This window comes from Pteropus medius, unplaced genomic scaffold, assembly GCF_902729225.1.
Source record: "Pteropus medius unplaced genomic scaffold, Ma_sr-lr_union100, whole genome shotgun sequence".
Taxonomy (NCBI): Eukaryota; Metazoa; Chordata; class Mammalia; order Chiroptera; family Pteropodidae; genus Pteropus; species Pteropus medius.
The window spans coordinates 2766926-2784848 of record NW_024345601.1 but is presented as its reverse complement, the minus strand read 5'-3'; the positions used below and the strand labels follow the sequence as shown (position 1 = coordinate 2784848).

The 17923-nt window shown below is 38.6% G+C and overlaps 1 protein-coding gene across 11 annotated transcripts in view; it reads left to right on the top strand.

Moving 5' to 3' along the window:
• The window catches only part of CFAP61 (cilia and flagella associated protein 61), a 269668-nt gene that overhangs the window by 35098 nt on the left and 216647 nt on the right, over window positions 1-17923 (top strand). For 10 of the 11 annotated variants that reach the window (XM_039874360.1, XM_039874361.1, XM_039874358.1 and 7 more), the window contains one exon: window positions 4333-4465. The exons of the other annotated variant lie outside the window; for it this stretch is intronic. In XM_039874360.1, coding sequence (XP_039730294.1) covers window positions 4333-4465 — 133 coding nt within the window. The remainder of the gene's footprint in view (window positions 1-4332; window positions 4466-17923) is intronic. 11 annotated transcript variants of the gene reach the window in all.

The window sequence follows — 17923 nt, the reverse complement described above, 5'->3', positions numbered from 1 at the left end:
TGTTTTCTTCTTATTTTTCCCTGAAGAATTAATATTGAGGTATGATTATGGATAACTTGGTTAATGGGTTGCTGAGGGCTCCTGATTAGGCCTACAGTTCTGGGTTTCTCTGAATTTTTATTCCTGATTTTTATATCTATGGGGTGATATGTTTATGTCCATTACAAAAATAAAAGCCCATGGTACACAGTTCCCTGGGTGGTAGTTGTCCTGATCTACTTAAAACGATTAGGATATTGAATTATTTTCTCATTATTTAAAATAATTATCTCTATTATTAAATATTGATGCAGATTTTTATTTTTGTAAAATGTTTGAAAATGGACTTGTTGGCTATTCTCTCCTAGAATTTTTTTTTTTTTAAACCAATATCATCCAGGACTCTCTACAGAATAAAGCCACCTGTTAGCACCCTTTTGGCAGGTTGCTAGATGGGAAGTGCGTAGTTTCTCAAATGCAATGGGGCGTTCTAGGTTCTTTCAGCCAAGGTCCTGGGTACTCCGGTAGAGCCAGCTGGTGGGGGTGTCCAGGTGGTGTGACATGTGACAGGCATGCAAAGTCTCCCCAGAGCATATGCTGTGGAGTAATTAACTGCTAGCCAGAGAGTGAAGTTGAGGGTGTCCCTCGTATCACCACATTGGGCCCTCCTTTCTATCCTTATCCCTTCTCCTTTTGTAGATGAGAAACCGAGCCTTAACGTTGAAGTGACTAACAGGTTTCTCAGGAAGTAGAGTTAGAGGCTAAGTAGAGGGGCTGTGAAGCTGCTAGCTTAGGGATGAGGAGTCATTCCCCAGATATGTCCTCTGGGGTCACGTGTCCCTCCCATGGAAAACAGGCTCAGCAATTGCACCCCTCAGTGCTGTCAGTGCATGTGGATGCTGGGCAAGGTCCTGGCATATGGTAAAGGCCCCATCAATGTTGGCCATCATTGTTGTACCTGTGCTGTAGGCTGTGCAGATGTCAAAGATCAACAAAGCCAGAAACTGGTTAAAGTGGTAAGGACAGATTTTAGTTAGTAATAGCTGTTGCAATAGGGAAGAGTCCGGTGTAAACTGACTTCAATTTCAGTTTGTTCAGAGGTGGCTAGGAGTTTTAAAGGGAGAATGAGGGATTAGGGAAGTGGGTGAAAATAGGGCTCAGTAGAATCAGGGAAGTGAAAAATTATAAAAAGTGAGAAGGGGGGCATTGGTCCATGTGAAACCCATTTGAGTTTGCTAACTGGCGCTTATTGAAGTTAGGCTCCTACCCTCCCAGAGACTAGATGTTGTCCCTCAGGTGTTGACTAGAAAAGCCATGAAATTCTTTTGGCATTCTTGAGCTTTCTCAGGAAGGCACTTCAAGAGGAGCTAGGGTTATCCTAGGGATGTGAACTTGAGCTGTTAGAAAATGTTAGCGTTTGTTCAAGTCTTTATAGGTCAAGGTTGAGGCTTACTCAAGAAGAGGGCTCAGAGTATTTTGGCTAGAATTTGGTTAAAGAGAGAGTCTTTGTCAAAGAGAAACACACAACTCCCTCTCTGTCCCCAAAGAGCCCTGCATTGACATTACCACCAGAAGTAGACAATGAGTATACAATATTGACCTCACCATTGGGTTTCTGGGAAAGGAGGCAGGGAAGATGAGCTACTAGAGAGTGTGGGGTATAGATAGATGATCCTTGCAAGATGCTGGAAATTGGAATAAATAATGGGGTTATAGCACTGGATAGGGAAAGAAGTAAAAGGAAGGAAGATGGTGAGGTTCCCTTCTAGGGACAATGAGTATATCAACTTATGTTGTTAATAAGGATGGAAAGAAGGAGGTCTTAAAAATGAAGCTAAGGGTTCTGCTTATCCCAGAAACAGTGGGGGTGGCAAAAGCTTTTGAGTTAAGGGAATGAAGTGAAGAAAGCAGGGTTTTAAACAAATTAATGATAGTGGATAGAATGGGAGAGTTCATACCTACAGTGGCCAATGGGCAACTAGTACAATGATTCAAGCTTTTGTAGTGATAACATCTTCCATTCCATACATTGATTATAAATGTTCTTCAGTTGTTCTTTTTGACCCTTCCTTACTAATTAGTAATAGTGTTAATAACATTATTATCTTAATATTTACTGTCTTTATGACAGATGAGAAAACTGTGGCATAGAGAGCTTAAGCGACTTGCTCAAGGTTACAGCTATTAAATCCAGACCCAGGCATCTGGCTTCTCAGGTCAGGCTGTGACCAATGCACTGTATCATTTATTTTCCAGTCTTTCAAAAGAGCACAATGAGCTTTTGATGCATTTATTGTGGAGCCTCAGTGAACCCGGCCACAGATGGTAACTGGTACTTCTCGATGTGATAATATAAACACAAAAATAGTTGGGCAAATGGTCAAGGACTACTTTAAAAAAATTAGTGGAATAAACTGTTGGGCGACATTATAACTATGTTGATAATATAACAAGCAAATATCCTGGTTGCCTGGTTAAGGACCCCATGCTGTCTCTTCTTCCAGAGGGTGTTGACAAGAGGTTAAGAATAAAGTTCAACCTGGGGAGTTATGTTTAATCCCCCACCCCTCTACCTTGATTGTCATCATGTGTGTGTGTGTATGTGTGTGTTTTCCTTCTTGTGCCATAGTATGTTAGCTAGCTCTCTCCTTAGCTCTGGGGTTTACAGGGTAAAGACTTAGTTTTTCAATTATGTTTTCTTTGATCAAGATTCTTATTATTGATGAAAAATCAACATTATTCTAAGAGATGAGCCTGAGGTAAAGGTTTCTTCCAGGGAGCAAGGTGGAGGTTTTCATCTAGAGTGCATAAGGTTGTCCAGTTTAAAGTATTTCTATTTGGGGAGTGGAGCTGTGGCAGGATCGGATGATCTGATCCAGCAGGGGTTGGAGAAATTGTGGCAGGGCTGGCTGGACAATCTACTGTGTTGGCCCTTGAGCCAGAGTCTCTCCTCTCAACTGTTTTGCTTGTGCTCATGTCTCCTCCTAGCAATTTTCAAATGGAATGTCAAATTAAAGGAAGATTTTGAGTGCATTGTTTGTTTAGTGTAGCATGTGATGACAAGGTCTAAGTTAGCTGATCTGAATTCATAACATGGCCCTGCTGTCAACTGTTTCTGTCATCTCAGGCAATGCATTACATCTTTTCCATGAGCCTTGCCTTCCTCCATCTGCAGAGTGAATATGGTGCCTACCTCCTGAGGTTGCTATAATAATCTGGATAAAGCCCTGAGCTTTATATACATACTAATCACTCAATAGATAGACCTACTATTAATATCAAAGAGAATATAATAGAAGATAAAGTGGGATGATGAAGATAGCATAGTAATGACATAAAGTGGGGAGGATGGTAAAGGTTAGTAGCCAAATCAGATACACTACAAAAAAAAATAATACAAATGTGGAACATTTTAATAAGAAAAATACCAGGAAAAAAGTATAAGAACATCCTAGACAAGTAAGGTAGAACAATAAGTAAAACCAAGAATGTACTGAAAAGAAGAAAAGAATGTTAAATATGGTAGCAAAATGGGTCCAAAGGCCAGCATCACCATGCTGCCATAAACCTGGTTCTTGTGTCTTCCCTACCCCCAAACACACACTGGCAGTCAAAGTCACTGTAGAGGTCCTGAGGGTGGAGATTTGATGTGCATGTCCCCAGAGTGGTGAGCAGAGCTTCATTACCTTTAAACCAGCATTTCTCACTCCACAGGAAGTGTAGCAATGTCTCAGGAATAAAGGATACCATGGGCCACTTTCTGAGAAATGCATAAACAAGGTTAAAATTCTTTATTGTAGTACTTTCAGAGTCTTTAATACATAACTATGACAGTCCAGGAGGGGACTTATAGTAGGAAATTGTTTTTAGACAGTAGAATCCTTTTTTGGGGGCGTGGGGAGGGAGAGGATGGGAATGCTGGAGACAATGTCACAGAAGTAGTGTTCTTTGGAACACATTTGGGCAGTGCTGTCCCCAGTTTCTTGTCCTTTGGCCCATGACAAATGCTGCCCTACATTTCACACTCAGACATGTCTAGTGTGTTCCTTCTGCCTGGAATTTTCCACCCCCATGTTTTGACAAAGCTTCCTGTCCTTATTCAGGTCTCAGATCTGATGTACCTCCTCAGAAAGGTCTTCCCTACCACTTGAACCCATCACTCTTCATCTAAAGCACTATTTGAAACGTTTTAAGTGTTTTATTTATTCCATTTATTCTCTATTTCACCTATTAGAGTGTAAGTTCATTTCATGAACATGTTGCTGTATTCCTGACCTTTAGAACAGGATCTAGCCCATAGTAGATGTTCAATTGAAGGAATGAACACTTAAATTAAGCCTTTCTGTTAAACAGGGTAGAAGATCATGATGATCTCATGCCAATATTTATGTACCATAACACAATTCTGAAAGCAACTTATGGCGAATACTTCCTGGCTGAACTAATAGAGGCCCAAGATGAAGAGAATCACGCTGTCGTATGTGAGGTTGGTGATTAATCCACCTAGGGATATACTTAATGAAAGAAATGAAATAAGCAATGTTGCTCCTGGTTTTTCCCAGCACGACTTGAGCTGCCATCTCGTCCCTCGTCCCCATGCCCTTCCAGGTGGCATACCAGGCCAGCTTCTGAGCTGTGGCATCACCCCCACTCCCAGTGTCAACTGGTTTTAGGTTTTTAGGGTTTTGTGAGGTCCCTCCTGATCCCCAGGCTGCTACAGATTCTTTGCTGTGTCTCTAGAGGTAGGGGTTAGGGTTAGGGTGTGGGGGAAAATCATTGAAGAATATCTAGGGGTGATTTTTGAGACCCTAAGATCCCAAAGATCAGAAGTTATAAACCAGCATCCTGATGGCAGATGAATTTGGTTTGACTTGGAAACTAATTTTTAACCTTTCGTTTTAACAAAATTTCACAGTTACAGAAACTTATAAGCACTCTAATTCCCTAAGTGTTAACATTTTACTGTATTTGCTATGTCATTCTCTTTGCCTGCCTTTTCTCTCTCTCTTAGATAGATAGATAGATGGATAGATGGATAGATGGATAGATGGATAGATGGATAGATGGATAGATGGATAGATAGATAGGATAGATAGAAATATAGACAGACAGACAGATGTATAGATATACAGTTACATAGACATAGATATAGATATAGGTAGACAGACATATAAATATATTACATGAACCATTTAAGAGTAAGTTGCAGATGTAATGCCCTTTTACCACTAAATGCTTCAGTGTGTATTTCCTAAAAACAAAGATGTTCTCTTATATAACTGTAGTACACTAATCAAGTCAAGCCATTTCAATTCCCTTAATCCTATTATTCAATCTGTAGACCATATTCAGATTTTACTGACTGTCCTGATAATGACCTTTGTAGCAAAAGTAAATCCAGATCATTCGTTGCACTCAAATGTCATATGTCTTCGGGGTTTTATAATCCGGAACAACTTCCCAGTCTGTTTTTGTCTTTCATGATGGTAACAGTTTTGAAGAGCACAGGTCAGTTATTTTTTTTGAATATTTCTCAATTTGGATTTGTCCAATGTTTTCTCATGATTTGATTGAGGTTATTATGATTAAATTTTGTTGTATTAATGTTGTATTAAATTTTGTTATGTTAATGTAGTAATTAAAATTAGAAAATTGTCTATAACAATTGGAAAAATCAGGAGAATTTCATATTGAGTCTGCTTTTCATCAGGGCCCCAGTGAGTTGGAGCTCTGGAGTGGCTGCCAACATAGGTGTTCAGGTGCCCTCCAGCCCACCACTGTTTTTACTGTGCCCCAGTGTTTCATGACTCTTCAGGCCATCTTCCCCACCTTGTACCAGCCTGGCCCTGTGAGCCTGTCAGTTACACCCACTGACTGTGGTCACATGTTCTACATGTGTCCTGATTCTGCAATGTCCATCCAGGAAGGCTTTACTGAGACTGGAGGTAGGGATTGGAGTGAAGAAAGATGAATCCCACATCTTTTGGTTTGCTAGCTGTAGACCTAGATGTCCACACCCAAAGGAAAGAGTGAAAAGGGACAAAAAAGAGAACTGGCAAGCTAGCAAGTTTAACTGTGTCTCAACCTAGGGTAGCAAGTTGGCTGACTCAGGACCCTGGGTGGCTGGTATGAGCAAACCTGCAACTCTTGAGACCATCTTTCATCCTTTTCCCACCGCTGAAGGCATTCACAGAGGGACACTCCTCCCTTACAGAATTTTAGGTATCAGTGGGTTCCAGATTGGTAAAGGAGATGGAGACTTTGAATGGGATGGTCCCACACCTACATGTGGCAGTTAAAAATTGGGAGGGATAGCTCAGCTGTGGAGGTCCTCCTTGAGAAGCAAGGGTTCCCAGCCCCACACCAGGCTCTCTATCCCAGGATGCCAGTGTCAGGAAGAGAAGTCCACATAACTTTTGGCTGTGTAAACCAGTGGAGACTGTGGCTGAGTGAGACAAAGAGCTGCTGGAGTCCCAGGTGCTCCTCTTAAATAGCCCATGCATGAACTTAATTGCTGACAGACTTACTCGCTCTGAGCTCCAGCACCAGGGATGCAGCTCGAAAGGCATCAGGGACATAAGAGAAGGAACTAAATTGTCTGGCTTCAGGGAGAGGACCGGAGGGGCAGCTTTCTCCCAGACAGAAGTGCTGGCAGATCCATTGTTCCTTTGTTGAGCCCTCCCCCCACCCAGCCTGCAGTCATAGGCAGGCACCATAGCTGAGTCTCCATCAACCTGGCTACCACTGTTCAACCCGCCTTAGTGAATCCCTCAGATCCTGCCTTACCCAACTTGTGGGCCCACTCACGCCACTTCTAGTGGCTTTTCCATATAAACAGCCTGACTTGGCTAATTCTGCAGATTTTTCTAAACCCTCTCAAAGGTTCATAAACCCCAAACAAGCAGCATCAGCATCTGACCTCTAGCCCCAAAGCCAGCACTAGTGGCAGCTGGCCTCAGTTCAAAGCTTAGCCTCTCCTAGGCACCTCCAAGCCCAGCACAAGAGGCAACCATCTGAAGATCACTTTTAGCCCATACCAGGTGGCTCTGGGCAGGGCATAGGCAGCAGCTGACCTTTGCCTGTGTCAGAGCCCTTCCCAAGAGGCTCCAGAACCAAAACACCTGGTGACCAGCTTCAGCTTACACTACAGCACCATCAAATCACCTACATAAATGACACACCCAGATTCAGCAGGCACCAGAGCACCCCTAAAGCAAATCCTGCTTCATAGGGTCAGTTCTTCCACAGTTGTAATCACAGCCAGTCCTCACAATTGATCAGTCTCAGGGTCAGTCCATCCCATTGATGGGCCTACAGCAATGAAGTCTCAGCTACAACAGGAGGACACACACAAACCCACATAAGGGACATACCTGGAGCACCTGGCTCAGATGACTAGGGAGACTGCCGCTGGGCCACACAGGATATCTACTACATAAGGCCACTCTATCAAGACCAAGAGACATAGAAGCTCTACCTAATACATAGAAATGAACAGAGAGACAGCCAAAATGAGGAAACAAAGACACACGTCTCACATAAAAGAACAGGAGAAAATTCCAGAAAAGGTCTAAATGAAATGGAGGCATGCAACCTACCAGATACAGAGTTCAAAACATAAGGTTGCTAAATGATCTTAGAACTTTAGCAAAGAGACAGGAAGCATAAAAATGGAGATAGAAAACAAAAAAGAACCAGTCATAAATGAAGAATAACTGAAATGAAGAATACATTAGAGGGAATCAATAGTAGATTGGATGAAGCAGAGGAATTTATAATTTGGAAGACGAAGAAGCAGAAAACACCCAGATTGGCAAAGAGGAAAAAGAATTCAGAAAAATAAGGATAGTTTAAGGGGCCTCTGTGACAACATCAAGCATACCAACATTCACATTATAGAGGTACCAGAAGAAGAGAGAGAACAAAGAATTGAAAACCTATTTGAAGAAATAATGACAGAAAACTTCCCTATCCTGGTGAAGAAAATAGACATACAAGCATAAGAAGCGCAGAGAGACCCAAACAAGATGAACCCAAACAGGTCCACACCAAAAGCATCGTAATTAAAATGCCAAAGAGAGAATCTTAAAAGCAGAAAGAGAGAATCTTAAAAACAGAGAGAAAAGTACCACCAAACCAGTATTACAAGAAATGTTAATGGGACTTCTTTAAGAAGAAGGGGAAAAAAAGATAAAAAATATATAAAATGGCAATAACTACTTATTTCTCAACAATTACTTTAAATGTAAATGATTTAAATGCTCTAATCAAAAGACATAGGGTAGCTGAATTGGTAAGAAAACAAGACCCCTACATATGCTGTCTACAAGAGAATTACTTCAGATCTAAAGACACACTCAGACTGAAATTAAAGGAATAGAAAAAGACATTTCATGGAAACAGGAGGAAAAAAAAGCTGCTGTAGCAATACTTGTACCAGACAAAATAGTCTTTAAAACAAAGGCTATAACAAGAGACAAAGAAGGACCCAGTAATCTTACTTCTGGGTATTTATCCAAAGAAATCCAAAACCTTTCTTTGAGGAGACTTGTGCTTTCATATGTCCATTGCAGCATTATTTACAATAGTCAAGAAATAGAGGCATGCTTAGTGTCCATCAGTGGATGAACAGGTAAGGAAGAGATGGTACATATACAGTGGAATATTACTCAGCTGTAAAAAGAAATGATATCTTGCCATCTGCAACAACATGAATGGACTTGGACGGTATTGTCCTGAGTGGAGGAAGTTAGATAAAGACAGACAAATGACAGATGATTTAACTTCTGTGTAGATGCTAAAAAATAGATGAACAAACAAAACAGAAACAAACTCATTGATACAGAGAACATTTGTTGGTTGTCAAATGAGGGAGCTTTTAGAGGGATATGTGAAAAAAGAGAAGGGATTAAGAAGTACAAATTAGTAGTTACAAAATAGTCATGGGGATAGAAAGTATAGCATAAGGAATGTAGTCAATAATATTGTAATAACTATGTATAGTGCCAGATGGGTCCTAGGTTTATTGAAGTAATCACTTAAGTTATATAAATGTCTAACACTATGTTGCAGATTTGAAACTAATATGAAATTGTATGTCGACTATAATGAAAATTAAAAATTGTTTAAAAAAAAATAAAGGAATGAAGTTTCCTTTCATATGGCTTGTTACTGACTTGTGTACAGGGACTTCACAAGGTCAGCCTTCTGTTGATAATTTTAGGAATGGAGAACAGGAAGCAATCAAATGTGAGCTAAGATGTTCTTTTTGCATCAGAGGAGAAATATAGAAGGCATTTTTTGTAAAGGCCTTTGAAAGAGGTTTATCTAAGCTTGGACTGAAGATTGTTTTTGACAACAAGATATTCTTATTTTGAATGAATTTTTATGCTTCACTTTTGCATGTCAGAATTTTTATGGGCTTGGGTATCCAGCCCTGTACCTGAATATTTCCTTCATGAAATCTCAAGGTTCAGTCAAAGATGAACACAAATTACTTTTATTTTTCAAGTGGATATTTGACTTCATTTTAAAAAGAAGGACTTTGAAAAGCATTCAAAGGTAGGAATTTAACAGTTTTAGGATGATTTGTTTAGGGATTCATTATTCTTTATACACTGATTTCTCATTATTTGACAAAACTGGAATAAAAAGTTCTCTTATTTTGATAATATGATCAATTTGAGGCTTTTAATGATCAGTAGTTCTCAAGCTTGGTGTGTATGAGAATCACCTGGGAAGCTTTTAAAATATCCCATGCCGAGGTACTTGTATCCAGAATATATAAAGAACTCATATAGCAATAAGGAAACAAATAATCCAAATAAAATGTGAGAAAAGGATTTGAATAGACATTTCTCCAAAAAAGGTATACAAATGGCCAATAAACACATGAAATGATGTTTGACAACATTAGTCATTAGAGAAATGCAAGTCAAAACCATAACGAGATACCACTTTACACCTGCTAACATGGTTGTACTAAAAAGAGGACAATAACAAGTGTTGGTGAGGATGTGGAGAAATTGAAACCCTTGCACTGCTGGTGAGATTGTAAAATGGTGTAGCCACTTTAAAAAACAGCCTGGCATTTCCTCAAAAGTTAAATACAGAATTACCATTTGACCCAGTAGATCTGCCTCCAGAATTGAAAACACATGTCCACACAAAAACATGTACACAAATGTTCATAGCAGCATTATTCATAATTGCCGAAAAGTGGAAACAGCCCAAATGTTCATCTGCTAATGAATAGATAAAAAGGTGATATATCCATACAATGGAATATTATTAGGAATTAATATGGAATGAAGTACTGGTACATGTTCCAACATGTTTGAACCTCGAAAACATTATGCTAAATGAAAGCAGCCAGACATAAAGACCACATAGTATATGTTTCCATTTGTATGAAAGCCCAGAATAGGCAAGTCCATAGAGACATAAAATAGATTGACGACTGGAGAAAGAGACAGATGGTAGTGACTAATAACGGGAATGGAGTTTCTTTTGTGGGGAATAAAATGCTCTGGAATTAGATAGTGATGATGATGTACATCCATCCTTGTGGGTATACTAAAACCCACTGAATTATATACTTTTTAAAGGTTTATTTTTATGGTAGATAAATTATATCTCATTTTTTAAAAAAAAAATCCCGATGCTAGGCTGTACTCAAACCAATTAAATTAATCTTTTGGGGTGGGATAAAATCAGCATTTTTTAAAAGCTCCCCACATGATTTTAATATGTAGTCCAGGTGGTGAAACATTTATCTACATGACGGAAAAACACATCTAATGAAGAATGAGATCAATTTAGAGGGAGAGGTTAGTTTTTTAGAGAGCTAACCTTAAATTTAGATTCTGAGGTACTGGTCCAAAATAGTTATTTCTTCTACATTGAAAGGATTTTTTTGTATGTTTATTCATATTAAAATTTTTGTATTTTCCTTTAAGGGTTTGTTGTCACATGTTCTCATTGCACTTAGAGCCTCAGGATAATGACAAAAGGAAGGGTCAAGAAGCATTTGGCTCTAGCAACACCATTTTGAAAAACTGTCTTTACATGATGAGACAAAAACTGCTGAGAAGTAATATGATTCATACAGACCCCAGTGAAGACTTTTAATGACCAAACTGTATGAATCCAGTTTAGTCAAGTCTTTGTTTTTTTGAAAAAGGCTTTTATTTATTTTTTCCAGCTTTTTTGAGTAGTAATTGACATATAACATTGGGTGAATTTAATGTGTTGATTTGATAACATATTGCAAACTGATTACCACCATAAATAGATAACATTAGCTAACATCTCCATCACTTCACATAATTACTAACCTTTTTGTGGTGAGAATACTTAAGATCTACTCTCTTAGCAACTTTCAGGTTTATAATGCAGTATTATTAATTATAATCACAACATTGTATATTAGATCCAGGGAACTTGTCTTATAACTGGCAGTTTGTGCCCTTTGACCAACATCTCCCCATTTCCTTCAACTCCCTGGTAACCACAATTCTACTTTGTTTCTATGAGTTCTGCTCTTTTGGATTCCACATATAAGTGATATCATACAGTATTTGTCTTTCTTTCTTTGACTTATTTCACTTAGCATATTGCCATCAACACCCATCCATGTTACTGCAAATAACAAGTATTCCTTCGTTTTCAGTGACTGAATAATATATATATCTCACATTTTCTTTAACCATTCATCTGTTAATGGACACTTAGATTGTTTCCACATCTTGGCTATTATGAGTAATACTACAATGAATATGGGAGTGCAGATATCTCTTCAAGATTTCGTTTTCATTCTCTTTGAATGTACACCCAGAAGTGGAATTGCTGCATCATATGGTAGTTCTATTTTTAATTTTTGATAAACCTCCATACTGTTTCTATAGTGGCTGTACCAATTTACATTCCTGCTACCAGTGTGCAGAAGTTCCTTTTTTTTATATACTCATGCCTAAACCTGTTATCTCTTGTCTTTTTAATGACAGCCATTCTAACAGGTAGGAGGTGATATCTCATTGTGGTTTTGATTTGATTTTTCCTGATCATTAATGATGTCAAGCATCTTTTCATGTACCTGTTGGCCATTTATATGCCTTCTTTGGAGAAATGTCTATTCAGGGCCTCTGCTCACTTTTACTTTGGATTTTTTTTCTCTTGAGTTGTACGAGTTTATATATTTTGGGTATTAACCCTTCATCCAATATATATATGGTTTGTAAATATTTTCTCTTTTTCTGTAGTTTGTCCTTTCTGTTGTTGATCGTATCTTTTGCTATGTAGAAACTTTTAGTTTGGAGTAGTCCCTCTTAGAAATTTTTGTTTTTGTTGCTTGCACTTTTGTCGTCATATCCAATAATTCATTGCCAAGACCAATGTGAAGAAGCTTGTTCCGTATATTTCTTTTAGGATTTTTACAGTTTCAGGTCTTATATTTGTCTTTTATCCATTTTAAGTTAATTTTTGTGAGTGGTGTAAGATAATGGTCCATTTTCATTCTTCTGCATGTAGATAGCCAGTTTTCTCAAGACTATCCTTTCCCCATTGAGTATTATTGGCTTCCTTGTCAAATATTAGTTGGCTGTATATGCAGGGTTTTATTTCTGGCCTCTCAACCCTGTTCTTTTGGTTTATGTGTCTGTTTTTATCCAGTACTATACTGTTTTGATTACCATAGCTTTGTAATATAGTTTGAAATCAGGAAGTGTGATGATTCCAGATTTGTTCTCCTTTCTCAAGATTGCTTTGGCTATTTGGGGACTTTTGTTTTTCCATACCAATTTTAGGATTTTTTTTTCTATTTCTGTGAAAGACACCATTGTAATTTTGATAAGGATTGCATTGGGTAGTACGGACACATTAACAGTGTTAATTCTTCCATTCCGTGAACAGAGGGTATCTTTCCATTTTTTGTTTGTATCTTCTTCAATTTCTTTCTTCAATCTTGTGTTTTTAGTGTATGGATCTTACACTTCCTTGGTTAAATTAGTTCCTAAGCTTTTTATTGTTTTTGATACTATTATGAATAGAATTGTTTTCTTTATTTCTTTTACATATATTTTATTGTTAATGTATAGATATGCAACTGATTTCTATATGTTGATTTTGCATCCTGCAACTTTACTGAATTTGTCAATTCGTTTTTTTTATTAAGTTTATTGGGGGTAACATTGGTTAATACAATTATATAATTTTCAAGTGTACACTATCATTTGACATCTGTATATTCTATTGTGTGTTTACCATCCAAAGTCTAGTTTCTTTCAGCTACCACATATTTGATCACCTTTACCCACTTCACTCTTCCCCTACCCCCCATATATTTGACCCTTTTTACTCTGTCTATTTCTCCCCTCCTCCCCCACCCCACTAGTAACTACTGCTCTATAATCCTCTGGTAACCACTAGTCTATAGTCCATGTCCATGAGTCTCTGTTTGTTTGTCCTGCTCATTTGTTGCTTTTAGATTTATATCCCACATATAAGTGATATCATGTGATTTTCAACTTTTTCTGTCTGGCTATTTCACTTAGCATGATTATATATTCGATTTGTTCTAACAGTATTTTTGGTGGAGTCTAGGATTTTCTATCTATAAGGTCATATCTTCAAAGACAATTCTACTTCTTTTTGATTCAAATGTCTTTTATTTCTTTTTCTTGCCTCATTTCTCTGGCTAGGACATCCAGTCTTATGGTGAATATTTGGGGACCCTTGTCCTCTTCCTGATCTTAGAGGAATATCTTTTAAACATTCACTGTTAAGTATGATGTTAGCTGCAGGCTTGTCATATATGGCAATTATATATGTGTGTGTGTATATATATGTATATATGTCTGTGTATATCTATCTATTTATCTATCTATCTATCTATCTATCTATCTATCTATCTATCTATCTCTATCTCCAACATTGGGCCATCTAAATATATTAAGCAAATACTAAAATACATGAAGGGAGAAATAAATAACAATAAAATAATAGTACGGGACTTTAATACTCCCACTTTCAACAATGGATAGAACATCCAGACAGAAAATCAACAAGAAAATGCTGGACTTTAATATTTTATATCAAATGGACCTAATAGATATCATTTGACATCTGTATATTCTATTGTAGGCTTTTCCCTCTCTCATTCTTTTTGTTTTTCTCTGTTGGATGATTTCAAAGATCCTGTCTTCAAGCTCATTGATTCTTTCTTCTGCTTGATCAAGTTTGATATTGATGCTCTCTATTGCATTTGTTGTTTCATTCATTGTATTCTTCAGCTTCAGAACTTCTGTTCAGTGCTTTTTTTATGATTTCTGTCTATTTCTTAAACTTCTCATTTTGTTCATGTATTGTTTTCCTGATTTTGTTCACTTGTCTCTCTGTGATTTCTTGCAGCTCATTGAATTTCTTTAAAACAGCTATTTTGAATTCTTTATCTGGTATGTCAGATATCTCTGTATCTTTGAGTTTGGTTTCTAGAAAATTATTGTGATCGTTTGGTGGTGTTATGTTTCCCTGGTTTTTTTGTTTGTTTGTTTCTTGGAGTTTTGTATTGCTGTCTTCACATTTTAAGTTACTTCCTTCAGTCTTTACTGTCTTCAGAGGAGAAATACTTCTGTTATCTCTTGGAGGGATTCTAAGCCTTTCTCAGACCTCTTATGGATACATATGCTCCATGCTTCTCGCTTTCTCTTGTGGCAGAATCCTTGAGCTTGTATGCATTTTCTGGATCTTGCAAAGTACCAAGCCAAGTCCTGACAGCCTCTTTTGTTTTCCCAAATGTGGCACTATAGGTCAAGTTTGTGATGTATCTTCAGTCCACAGATTCAACTGATTTTCTACATATATTCACTACCTATCTGCCAAAGCCTGCTCGTGCTGCTGTCAGGAGCATGCAACCAAGCTAGCCATGGGGTTGGGTGGTATATATGTGAGGCACGCAGAAAGCTGGGGGTGCTCATGGACCAGTTTGGGGGATTCATAGATGAGGCATTCTCAGCAGGTCATGGGTAAGCTTCTTGATGGAATCTGCAATCCAGTTAGGATCTGTGTTTCTTTAATGTCCTTTATTAAAGAGTCCTATTTGCTGCTTTCCCAGACTCTTCCCCCTGCTTCCTCAATTTTGGAGCTCCGGAGTTAGTACTTTAGATTGGAGAAAAGAGAAATTAGCCCCTTTGGAAGCATTCCACACAGCTGGGGAAACTGGTGCTCACTCACATGTTCTTCCTTTCCCCCATGGAATAAATCACAGGCCAAGAAGGGTCTTTCTTGGCACTAATTTGTACCTCCTTGGGAATGGGTGATATGGGTAAAATCAAACTGTTTCTCTTACCAACTTAAATGTGTTTGAACTCATGCATATATATATTTCTCCAATGGAGTCCTGGAACTTCTCTAGAAACCCATACTTTGATAAAGGCTCTCTCCTCTGTGAGTGGTTGTCTAAGTCATTATTGTTTAGGGGCTCCCAGACCATGCCAAGAGGGGCTGGAGCCAGTTCACAGGCCACTACGGGGTCCACAGCCAGGACTGAGGTCTGTCTGCCTATTTCCTGATGCACAGGTATGCAAGACTACTCTCAGGCCCCTTGGCGTATGGTGCTGGATCCCACAGCTTTCTCAAAAGAGCTTTTGTTCATGGGTGGATATTAAATATTTGCTGTTGAGTGGGGGGACAAAAATGATGGACATCTTTATGGTGCCATGATGCTGACATCACTTTGGAGAACGGTTTTAATTCTTTGGTTTCAAGGTGCTAGTTTCAACTCAGAGCACTTGAGTTAGGGCCTGTGAAGAGCAGTTTCCCTCTCTAGTCATGTTAAAAATTTTTATTGTGTGTAAACATTAGAGAAAAGTTGCAGTCTGAAATTTACAGCCTAATCCTGCAAGGTTCCTTTGGTGTCTCAAGAGAGCCAATTTGTGAGAGGCTATGCTGCCTCAGACATCAGATGCTTTGTGTTCTGTGGGGACGAGACCATGGACCTCAATCTTAAAATGGAAGGTCATAAACTGAACCCCTCATTAGGGGGGAAACCAGTTTAAGATCTGGGAGTGGATCTTTAGTCTGTACCAAACTATATCTGGTGTCTTAAACTTTTTTGGGTTCAAGATCAGTGCTGTCACTACACTCCCACCTGCCTTCCTGAGCCCTTCTCCCAACCACCTGGACTTGCTCAGGCTGGCCCTTGAGGCAGTGGTATACTGGAACTAGCTCACTTTGGCTTATGAGAGCCAGTTGTTAAATCTTCAGGAACTTTGCAAACTGGTTGTTAAACACAGCCATTATTAAAAATTAAATAGTGTAAACTTAAAGTGTAATAAGATATTAAAAACAAAGTTAATAAATACTCAGCACCTATCAATTCCTAATTATTTTACTATTATCTGTACTCGAGGTTATTTATGTCTATGACCTCTGTATAGTGGGAATATTATATAATGGTAGCTACTGGGCATCCCTTCCCTGCTTCCTGTTCAATGACATCACATTGGTAACTTAAAATTGGTCACAATGGTAGTATTTACACCACAGAAAATGGAAAAAGCTACAAGTCAGGGCTTTCCCCCTAAAATGCCAATTAGGCATTTACTGGCATACCATACTTTTAGGCGACTCCAGTTGATTGGAGATAATGGAACAAAGTACTTCAAGTTTGTCTCTTTCCAGATCAGTCCATGGTAGTTACAGGCCATGCATATATATAGAATGCCTGAGAGCTATGCCTGTGCCATGTGGCAACCTCTTGATTAGTTAAAGGTTTTAACTGTGAGGGTTTTATTTAGCTTGATAGCTACTTTGGAGGAGTTTTGAGCTATCATTTTGCTGCAAGTTGCTTTTCATAACTTTGTCCTGGCTTACCGTGAGCCTGCCAGCTCAGCCATGCCCTTGGCATCAGGAAGAGGGGATCAAAGCTGACAGTGGTCACAGTGAGGGCACCCTCATTGTGGAGTATCATCATCCAAAAGAGTTGGGTGACTGTAGGGCTTTTTAGATGGATGTGTGAACGATACAGGGCACACATGTCCATAAATGGACCTGCTTGTGAAGACAAGGCCATTTGCACATGTGGTTTTCTAGTAATCTGAGCCTTATATATCGTCATGTAGATCCTCACAGGAAAAACAACAGTAATGAAACCTTCAGTTTTGCTCTTCAGCATAAGATAATTAAAGACATCTTTGTGGTAGGAAGTACCTGGAGGATAGATAGCAGCCAGAAATCAATGCCTTTTCATTGTAAAAGTAAAAACTGTCCATTAAATCAATTTATTTTTCCAGGAAACACCCAAAGATGCATTTGAACACTCCTGCAAATTCATATTTCAGAACAGTTTTCTCAAATCAGAATAGTTATTTGAAAGGAACCCAAATGAAAAAGCAGACATTTCCACAATATATCCTTGCTCTATTGCAGTCCATAATTGTGAACTTTTGTGAATTGTCACAACCCGGGATGAATGATGGGAATATAACAGGTTGTAGAATTGAAGAACGTTAAATCTTTGTTCCTAATGACAAAACATGTTTTTCTCATTTTCATCAGAATGTGTGATCCATGCCATTTGAAATCAAATTCCAAACACAATGAGCCATTAGTGTAATAGCTCATTACTAACAGCGGTCTTATAAATAATACATTCTTATCATGCACATGCAGCTCGCTGTGAAGCCAGCAAAAGGTATTTCAGGCCATGGAAGTTTTGTTGCGCCAGCGTGACTGTAGATTAGAAGGACATCTCCATGTGAACCAAGATGGATGCCAATTTTCCCTGCCGAGAGTAAGCCTGGCTGTCTCTTTCTGCACATATGGTAGATGGATTGGCTAATCAGCGTCTGCTGAGTCTTGGGCCTAAAATTACAGAGAAGCCAGACTACTGCGGCTACGTAGCCTTTGTTCAGAAGTACAAACAAGACAAACAATCACTCGTTATTTG